This window comes from Buceros rhinoceros, unplaced genomic scaffold, assembly GCF_000710305.1.
Source record: "Buceros rhinoceros silvestris isolate BGI_N320 unplaced genomic scaffold, ASM71030v1 scaffold17194, whole genome shotgun sequence".
NCBI lineage: Eukaryota > Metazoa > Chordata > Aves > Bucerotiformes > Bucerotidae > Buceros > Buceros rhinoceros.
In genome coordinates, this window is record NW_010409040.1 from 53,362 (window position 1) to 63,461 (window position 10,100).

General features: G+C 52.5%; 1 protein-coding gene across 1 annotated transcript in view; it reads left to right on the forward strand.

Moving 5' to 3' along the window:
* PRICKLE2 (prickle homolog 2 (Drosophila)) overlaps positions 1 to 10,100 on the forward strand; it is a gene marked incomplete at its 3' end in the record, with an annotated part of 30,759 nt that overhangs the window by 12,231 nt on the left and 8,428 nt on the right. Inside the window, exons 2-6 of the mRNA XM_010135107.1 lie at positions 176 to 289; positions 2,002 to 2,139; positions 2,478 to 2,681; positions 4,253 to 4,439; positions 6,743 to 7,606. Coding sequence (XP_010133409.1) covers positions 176 to 289; positions 2,002 to 2,139; positions 2,478 to 2,681; positions 4,253 to 4,439; positions 6,743 to 7,606 — 1,507 coding nt within the window. The remainder of the gene's footprint in view (positions 1 to 175; positions 290 to 2,001; positions 2,140 to 2,477; positions 2,682 to 4,252; positions 4,440 to 6,742; positions 7,607 to 10,100) is intronic.

Sequence of the window (10,100 nt, forward strand, 5' to 3'; positions counted from 1 at the left end):
GCCAGCCTTCTTTCTCGTTGGAGAAAAGGCAGTAAAACTGAAGCAGTGGCTGGCTGGATTTCCCAGCTTGTTAATCGTTGGGAAGACCCGGCACTCACTGGTTTGGGGGGTGGCTGCTGGCTGGGCACGGGCTCGGCCAGGGAGCCCCACTGCAGCTCCTTCTCTTGCTCCGTAGGTGCACCAGTACTACAGCTGCCTGCCTGAGGACAAGGTTCCCTATGTCAACAGCCCAGGAGAAAAATCTCGCATAAAACAGCTCTTACACCAGTTGCCACCACACGACAATGAGGTTAGTAACCGAGAAGCATGCTCGGACATCTGTGAGGGCTGTGGGTGGGGTTGCTCTTGTTGGAATCATGGCTGGTCCTTCTCAGACCTTTCTCCTTTTACTTAGTGTTTGTTCAAGTCACCTTTTAAGTGCTATATTTGCTCCCTGCCTGGATTGTGTTGGAGTTAGGGAGGGAACAGTTTGTTTTTAAAGTTAAAATTTTTACAATTCATGTTTCTTCAGTTTTCTGCACTAAAAGCACTTTCTCAGCCCTCAGAGGCCAAAGCCACGTTAAAAGCAGCTTGAAAAGCTGTCGAAATCAGCTAGAGCCTGATCCAAAGTTGTAAACGCCTTTTCCCAAGGGCTGCTTCCAACTCACTTTGGGAGTGGGAGTGCGTGTGCCGAGGGAGGGGTTTAACTCGGGCTCAGCTTCATGAGCTGGGAGAGCCCGGCGAGCTGGAGGTTGAGTCAAGACCAGTCAGCAAATGAACTTTACGTCTCTCAAGATGCAAGGCAGCAAAAAGGGTCTGTCCTTGCCACTGAGATCACTGGCTTCTGGTAACCCACAGAATTTCCCTTTGTAAACAACAAAAAAAAAAAAAAAAAGTTTTCCATGCTGCTTTCTGAAGAAGCCGCTCTGGAAAATAGATGCATGTAACTTGTTTGATCTAGGTCAGATTTTAATGAGTTTGCCTGCGCGTGGCTGGGTGCCGTGGGCACAGCATGGTGGTGCCAGCACCGGGGGAGCTCCAGGCACCGCGCAGGGGCTTCTTCCCATGCACCCTCAGGCTGCCACCTGCCTGCCTGCCTTCCCTGGAAGCCGCTGAAAACCCGCAGCCTCCCAACAACCGAAGAACAGAGGAACAAACACACACAAACGCTACTTCTGCAGCCTGTGCTGCTGCAAGCTGGAGGCACAAACCTGTGTGTATTTTCTGCATATTGGCAAATTTTCTATCCAGTTTCTCTTCATGCTCAGTTTTGCTCCTTTGAAAATTCAAGGTGTGTTGGTTGCTCACGTGGATAATCCTGCTCAGCTCCGTGAAGCTTCTCTCCAAAGTAACGGAGGCTGGACTGGGCGCTGGTGCTGCGTGTGGCCACCTTGGCTCTTCAGTCAGATTCTCCACTGAGATGCAATCAGCCGAGGGCTAAGCCTGCAGGGTGAAACCAGTCAGGAAAACCTCATTGGTTTATAAGCTTTAGGGAAATTGCATCGTTCATTGTTTGTATCCGTTTGCTTTACCTGTTTCCTTATTACCTTCCAACACGGAGGTTTTGCATAAGTGCAAACTTGACCCTGTGCTGGAAGAATAGATGGAGTTTGCAGATAGCTGGAACTCCATCATTTACACAGGGAAAACGGGCTGCATGTTTGAAATGCCCGTAAATGGTTTGAAGGTGCTGTAGGACCTCTGCCGTAGGGAGAAAGCAGGAAAGCCATCAGTCTGATTGCGGGGTCTAGGTGGCACTCAGAGGAGCCAACATTTAAGACTTCACTACAAACCTAACACCTTGAGAGCAGCCTTCGTCCTGACCTTTCTTCTCATCTCTACCTCTTGAAATTGTGGCTGAACCCCAGGGTGACTGAAGCCCAGGCGGCAGTCTTTCTCCAGCGCCCCCAAGTCCAGGACAAACGCCTGCAGAGGTTTGCAGAGCCTGTGGGACTGCGACTCACTCACCAGGGAGCCAGGCACACCCCTAACTAACACTGAGCGTCGCTTGTGGTTTTTTAGGTCCGCTATTGCAATTCTTTGGATGAGGAGGAGAAGAGGGAGCTCAAGCTCTTCAGCAACCAAAGGAAGAGGGAGAATTTAGGGAGAGGCAACGTCCGGCCATTCCCTGTAACCATGACAGGAGCCATCTGCGAGCAGGTGAGTAGTGGCTGATGAACTGGCGGGACGGCTTTTGAATCACCAAAGTTAAGCAAAGCTCACAGGAGCAGCACTCACCCTGTTCCCCCCACAAGCTATGAGCACTGGGGTCTCTTGGGGAGCGTGCCAGGAGCACCCTGCAATATTCGATGTGGAGCAGTCATAGCAGCTCCTGGCCTCATGGAGGGGGGAAGCTGTTAATACTGTGACCACAAAATGGGAATGAAAAGAGATTAAGAGATGCCAGAAAGGAGCCTTCTTCTGTGGTACTTGTGAAAGCAGCTGGGTGGTGATGGGCGGCTCACTGGCCCCCCATTAAACACTGTCTTTTCTGACAGTGCGGTGGCCAGATCAACGGAGGGGACATGGCCGTCTTCGCCTCGCGAGCAGGGCATGGCGTTTGCTGGCACCCTCCCTGCTTCATCTGCAGCGTCTGCAACGAGCTCCTGGTCGACCTGATCTACTTCTACCAAGATGGGAAGATCTACTGCGGCAGACACCACGCCGAGTGCCTCAAGCCCCGCTGTGCGGCATGCGACGAGGTAAGAGCCGAGTTGCCCCGTCTTCTGTCACTTCAAAGATATACCCTGCCATGGATGCAACCCATGGGGATGGCATGAGAGGGTTCCCCTTGCCAGCTGCTCTGAGAGAAGTCCTCGTCTACATGCAGGAGGCCGGGGAGGTTTTCCATGAGCATATCCAGTAACAGCACACCCCTGTGCCGTGTGATTTTAGCCCAGCTGTGTGTGCTGCCCTCCCTTCTCCCCTGTTCCCCCAGAAGAGCCTCTGGTGGGACGAGTGCTGTGTTTCCTACAAGACGGTAGTGTCTGAGTACATGCCAAGCTGCAATAGGCTTTAAGAGAGATTAAGGGGCTATAGGAAGCTGAACAAATGGAATACAAAACGAATCTAGAAAACCGTACAGAGTCGCCTCTGAGCATTTCTCAGTGTGTCAATCTCTGTTTAAAAGGCTGGTGAAGGAAATTGTTCTGGCTTTTAAAGTTATGAAAACCATAGAGTGGAAAACCATATGTACTATAAAATGCCACGTCCCATCTATGCGAGCGTGTAATAGTAAATATCCAAGGCTATATGCTCTTCAAATATAAAGAACATTGACGTATGTATCCAATTAAATTTGTAACATTACCAGTATAAAAACAACTCGTAACCATTCGACTGGCCCTATTTCCTTGTGGCTTAGCCTGGGTAATTTTTTTTTTCCTGTACTTTTTATCCTTGCAAATTCTTGTGTAAGTTTTTCATTCAGCTCCTTCTTTAACGCGCACTTCTTCCCCTGAAACGTCCGACGCTAATTGTGAGAAAGAGTAACTCTGGGGTAAGAGGAGCCACGGGGGAAAAGCTTTTGGTGTGTCCTGTGTTGAAGTGGAGAGCCAGGGAAGCAGAGCCAGGCTGCTGCTTGCTCCCGCAGCTTGGCTTTGGAGATGGAGTAGGGATAGGAAGCAGAGACAGCAAGAAAGCATCTGCCAGAACCATTTCAGATGTGTGTTTCAGCAGCCCACTCTTACCAGTGCTCCATGCCTCAGTTTCCCCACGGCTATCACCTTTACAAGGACACAAGCTGGGGTAGAGGCGGTAGTGCGGAGCCAGGTAGCTCCGTCATCTCTCCCCTCCCGTGAGCTGCCACTTCTCCTCATGTTTTCACTCATCCTTTGTACTCGGGTCCCTGTTTCAGTGACGGGTAAATGCGTTGTAGTAAGTGGCTGCTCTGTTCTTCAGAAGTCCACCAGATCGATAGGTTGTATATAAGCGTGTTTATTACCCTGATCGACCTCTCCTTGTGATGGATGGGTTTACGAGCGCGTTACTGCAAGCTCTGCCTTAACGCTTTGTTGTCTGTGCCCTAATGTGGTCCTGAAGTATTTGCATGTTAATGGATTTCCTTGAGAAGTGGAGGGTGCCCTCATGGCAAGCCAAACCACAGGAGTTCCCTGTGCATGCCGGGGGGGGTTACCTGTAAAATTTGGAGGTTGTATGGGCAAAGGGGCACAGCTGCCATGTACAGAAAGGAGACATGAAGGTTGGCGCTCGAGTCCCAGGTCCCCTCTCCACCTGACTCTGTTCCACGTTTGTGTTTCCCCCCCCGCCACAGATCATTTTTGCCGACGAATGCACCGAGGCCGAAGGGCGGCACTGGCACATGAAGCACTTCTGCTGCTTTGAATGCGAGACGGTGCTGGGGGGGCAGAGGTACATCATGAAGGACGGCAGGCCCTACTGCTGCAGCTGCTTCGAGTCCCTCTACGCTGAGTACTGCGACACCTGCGCCCAGCACATTGGTACGTGCCACCGTCCCTCAGCCCTGGGGTGAGAGCAGTGTGGGAGGACAGTGGGGCAAACCTCTGCTTCGAAGGTCATTCCTGGCAACAAGAGCTGTTGCATTAAGTGTTTGACAAGGACCTGGGGCTGCAGGCTGGGGCTGGGGTCTGCCCCAGTCCTGAGCATCCAGAGAGGCTCATGCCCCTCTTGCGTCTCGCCAAGGAGCTAGTGCAGCAGTTTGTTTGGTTAATCCACTGCTTATCCTTTTACGTGGTTGGAAGGGAAGACTGTCAGAGAGCATCCTCAGGAGCCGTTGCAACTAGCGAAAGCTTTTTCTGGCCTGATGCAACACATTGACTGTTTTTTTCCCTTTAAATCCCATTTTCCTATAAGCAGTCTGGCTCTTCGAGTTGCAGAGTTCTTCCCAATCAAGCCTGCCAGAGGATCCTCATGAGTTAATGAGCTCCTGACAGGAAAGATGCTTGATCGTTAGCCATCATTATTGTTTCTGTTTGCCTTTTTTAATCAACCTGCAGATAGATGTTCTCAGTCAGAAAGAAATAACACATCAATCTACATTTCTAGGACAGTGATTTAGAATGTGTTTTACTCTGGAGGCCATCTGCCCCCCCGGCACCTGGGGGGCGGTAAGCTGGGTGGGCTGGGAAGTCTTCACTGTTCTCTCCCATCCTTTTGCCACTTGGCTGAGCATTTGCATGTGTTTGCTTTCTTTGTCTGTGGAGGTGAGCTCAACTGTTCAAATATTTCATAGGCTGTGGGGAAAGAAAAAAAAAAAACCAACCATTTTGCTCATGTGCAACGGCCAGATGGCACGGGGCGGGAAACTCAGGGCTTCAGCAAAGCACTTGGAGGACTTGTTTGCTGTGACCTGCAGCACATCCTTCCTGAAAGCTCAGCTGCAGAACGGTGGAGAAGCAGCTGTTAACGCTTCTTGCATGCTCCCTTCTCTTGTGCTTCCCCCATCTGCTGTCCTCCCCTCTGCCCATCCGTCCAGAGTCTGCTGATTGTCAGGTTTGGGGGCAAAATGCCTGTTTTGGTGCATATCTGCACCTTTCTAGCAAAGGAGAGGCTGCAGCCGTTTTGCTCCAAGTTGCTCGTGGTAGTCACGGAGCATTGGGCACAAGAGCCACATAAATCAGAGGTAAGTGTGTGCTGAAGGCTTGTAAGGCTTGGGTAGCCAAGGCTCAGAGGAAGAAGGTTGTGCTCTTCCTTGTCAAGATGGCTTCAGGGCATTGGAAAAGGAGCTGGTAAAATCCCACCCACCTTCTCCTCTCTCCTTTGTACACAAGCAGAGCACTCCAGTCTGTATGTAAAAACATTTCACTCGTTATAAGGGAAGGAAAAAAAACCCAGTTACACTAAAGCAAATCTAGCTTGGAATAAAATGGGCCATTAACATTCTGTTCATTTGTACGAATGGTACATTTTCTCCAGTTATAAATCATCCAACAGCAATCAGCCCCCCCCAGCAACACGGCTGCGGCGGGTTTGCAAGCACGTGCTGAGCACACGTGCAGTGCAGCCCCCCGCCGTGCCGGCCAGCCCACCAGTTTCTCAGGTAACAGGGGCTTTTGCCATGAACAACAGCTTCAACAAGTGACTAAACGTTATAATTGAAAGCTTGGGAGCTTTGCTCACACCTCTGACCAGGAGCGGTGTGTGCGCAGCAGACGTGCGCTCCCTGGGGTTTCGCTGGTGGGGGACGGAGTCTCCTCATCAAGTCCTTTACTTAACCCGAGAGGGGCTGGTGGGGCAACTGGGAACCTGGCTGGGCGCAAGGCAAGGGCGTGCCCTCGGATCCCTGGGGACAGCTCTTCTCTCTTGCTCACAGAAAAAGGGGTCTAACAGCCAAAATAAAGTGAGGATCGGGCCGTGGTAGCAGTGAGGGACAGGGATGTCATCTGCTCTGTTACATACTTAACCAAGGCAGCACAAATTCCTCATTATTGTGTAGTTGGAGGCTTTTTGGTTTTTTTTACATAGGCAGCATATTATTGCTTTGACTTCAAGGACTTTATGGAGAACTTCTTGCATTCCTTTGCTTTACGATCGGAAATATCCCCATTTAATACGAAATAGCTTAAGGCTTGGTTCTGCTGCCTTTCCCAGTAACTCCTGAGCAAAAGCCTGCAGCCTGCCAGGAATTAGAAACGGGCTTAACTTCACGGATCAGAGAAAACCTGCTGAAGGGCTTCTGAGAGCAGGCCTGGGTGCATGTCGCTCGTAGGGGACACGGATGTTAAGTGCAGTGTGAAGTGACATACGTGGGCTAACTCTGACACCGTGCATCTTCCCCATCAAGGTATCGACCAGGGCCAGATGACGTACGATGGCCAGCACTGGCACGCCACTGAGACCTGCTTCTGCTGCGCACAGTGCAAGAAGTCCCTGCTGGGACGGCCATTCCTGCCCAAGCAGGGGCAGATCTTCTGCTCCAGGGCCTGCAGCGTTGGCGATGACCCCAATGGCTCCGACTCCTCCGACTCGGCTTTCCAGAGCGCACGAGCCAAGGAGTCTCGCCGCAGTGCCAAGATCGGCAAGAACAAGGCGAAAAGCGAGGAGGGGGCGCGCAGCCCGTGCAACCAGCTGCAGGTCACCTCCAACCGCCTCTCCACCGACGTGGACCCGCTGTCCCTGCAGATGGATTTGCTGAGCCTGGCCAGCCAGACGCCGAGCCTCAACAGGGAGCATTTGTGGAGGAGCCGGGACGAGCTCTATCATTATGGGAACAAAATGGAGCAAAGTCAGTCCCAAAGCCCTTTGCAGCTTCTCAGCCAGTGCAACATAAGGACCTCCTATAACCCCAGCCAGGTCCCAGGCTCGCAGCCGGATTTATGGGCGAAACATTTCAGCAATCCAAAGAGGAGCTCCTCGCTGGCAATGAAGAGCCACGGCGGCAGCTTCATCCAGGACTGCAGAGAGGACTACTACTCGGGGAGGCTTCGCTCACAGGAGAGCTACAGCGACATGTCCAACCAGAGCTTCCCCGAGACCAGAGGAAGTCTCAAAGTCCCCAAGTACGAAGAGGAAGAGGAAGGTGGGATGCCGACGCCACAGTGCCGCACCCGGCACCCCATCAATGCCCTCAAGTTCACAGAGGACCTGACACCCACCGAGCAGACTCCCCGCGGCTCCATGGAGTCCCTCGCACTCTCCAATGCAACAGGTACGTCATCTCTGGTCCTGCGGCCACCCTGGGACCGCCCCCGTGCGATGGGGTCCCTTGAGCTCCAGGTCAGTGCCGTGGTGGGTGCTTGGAACCACCACTTGGTGCCACGGGCTTGCCTGCCTGGCCCCAGTGTGCTTGGCAGCCCCCTCTCACTCTGCTCCCTTGTTTACCACATACAGGGCTTTATAGAAGGCCTTTCCACGTAGCTCAAAACAAATGTTTTCAAGCTCTTTCATCCTCTGTTTTGTGAAGAGGGGGGAAAAACCAAGGCCAGCTGCTAAAACAGAGGCAGACTCCAGCTTCCAGAACTTGAAGGACTGCTGTCAGCTGCCCTTGCAGGCTAAAAATATTTGAAATTGCTTTGAAATAAGCCCAGTTAACCCCTTTTGCATGTTATGCGGTCCTCAAGCACATGATCACTTAGAAGAAATTCCGCCCCCTCTATGCACAGCTCTTTTTCTCCTCTTCCCCGACCATCTGGTAGAAACTGCAGGGAAAAGCCAGGCAAGATGCTTGTCCCATCAGGCTGAGCCCGATTGTCATAAGCACATCCCAGGGTAATACTTCTCAGTCCTCTCACCCCAAACGTGTTTGGGTTTCATTTTGCGGCTGTGGGGATGGGTGTGCACGCACAGACGTGTCTGCGTGGAGCTCTGGTCGGCAGCTCGGTGTGGGGGAGGCTCAGCCCCCTGCGCACGTGTCCTTTTGCGCTACGGGACGGCTGCGCTCGTCTGGCACAGCTATCGCTTGCTTCAGAGTCCCTCAGCAGAAAACTTCTCAGAAAAGAAAATACTGAGCCTCGTTTGCTCGCCAGAGATGCTGCCTTGCTTTTTCTATGCCGTTCCCCTGGCCGTCCTCTGTTCCAGCCAAGCATTGCGTGGACTCGGGCAGGTCCTGCGCCTGCCCCCTGCAAAATGGGGTCGGTCTGTCTTGCTGCCAGTGGCAGTGAGCAGCCCTCGGGGTGTTCGGTTCCCTGTCCTGAGGGTCTCCCATGGGGTGCCAGCACCAGGTGGTGGGGTTGTGCCAGCCAGCATCACCGGGCCCCAGGAGAGCTGAGCACCCCTGAACCTGAGCTCTGGGCTCTGCCCCGCCTGGACAGACAGGTTTGCTCTGCTACGCCCCGCTCCTGGGTTTCGGTGTGTTTGTTTAGGGAAGTTGCCAGCCCTGTGCTGCAGTGTGAAATGATCTCTGTGTTCAGCCAGGACCTCCTTAACTGACAAGTGGTAAAGCAGCGGGGCAGAGGAGAAGCTAGTGAGCTGGAGAGGCTCAGATATACGTGGAGGAAAAATGGATGTGAAATGGCGAGGGAGTTGGGAATTGCTCTCCGAAACAATGTTTCCCTAAGCAAAGCTCCACACTTCCAAAGCCGCTCGTGTTCCTGAAAACTTGTATTGTGTAAACCCCATCAGTACAGAGAGTCTTGAGCAACACCGAGTTTGGATGAGCAATCCCTGAGTATTGGAGAGGTTGTTGCATGCTTTGGAGCTGAGGTGTAACAAGTTATCGGGGCTACAGGTCAAGAGACAGGAAACGTGGCAAGGCCTTCATATCTGAGTGAGAATCATTCTGTCTTTCCTTTCAGAAACCCTTTTTTAAAATGCTGGGAGGGAGACCTTCCAAAGGCATCGCCCTCCGTCTGTAGCCAAAGCACGAATTTCCTTACACGCAGTGCCTGCCTTAACAACTCGCTTCTTTCCTGCTTTCTGGAGCAGATGCTCAGCACGATGGGGCTTGCAACGAATTTAAGCAGCTCCTCTGCAGAGTGAGGTGATAACGTTTTTATTCATGTATAAGGTTCTAATAATCTCCCTTGCTCTGGGACCTGGCTCGCTGTGAGTTGGGGGCACCGCGGCAGCTCCCCCAGGGCCCTGTGTGCAGTTATGAAGGACACAATTATCATCCCAGTTAATTGGCAGCGTTTTGAGGACAGGGAGATTCACGGCCTGGCCAAGATCTGCAGGAAGGCAGGTTTTGGGGCCGGGGGGGGATGTCAGGGTGCAGCACCCCCCTGCCCAGCTTGCCTCATCCCATAGCTCACCGCCCCTGCAGAGCTGCCCCCAGCACAGCCCCGGGGTCCACCTCGCCCCATGCCCCCCACCCTGCATTGCTTTGCAAGAAACACAAGATCCTTTGAGCTACTGATGCTGCGCAGTTGCTCCACCTTATAAAGTGAAATAATTAACACTGCTTCCATCTAACATTTTATGGCATCGCTGAAAACATTTTTTTATAGGGAGCTGAAGGGCAAACAGTCCCTGACCTGCAGAGCACGTGTTAAAAGCTGGTCCCTCCCTGGCAGCAGATGTGATGTTTCTATTACAACTCAACTACTAATTAGCTGGAGATGTGGGTAAAAGCAGATCACTCCCGGGGTGTGCAGCAGCAGTCCCTGTCCCCTGGCCAGGAGGCTGCCTGCTGTGAACAGCTCTTGTCCCTGTAAAATACTTGTAAGGCTTTCAGTGCCAGACCAGGGGTCACCCCCTGGGGGGGG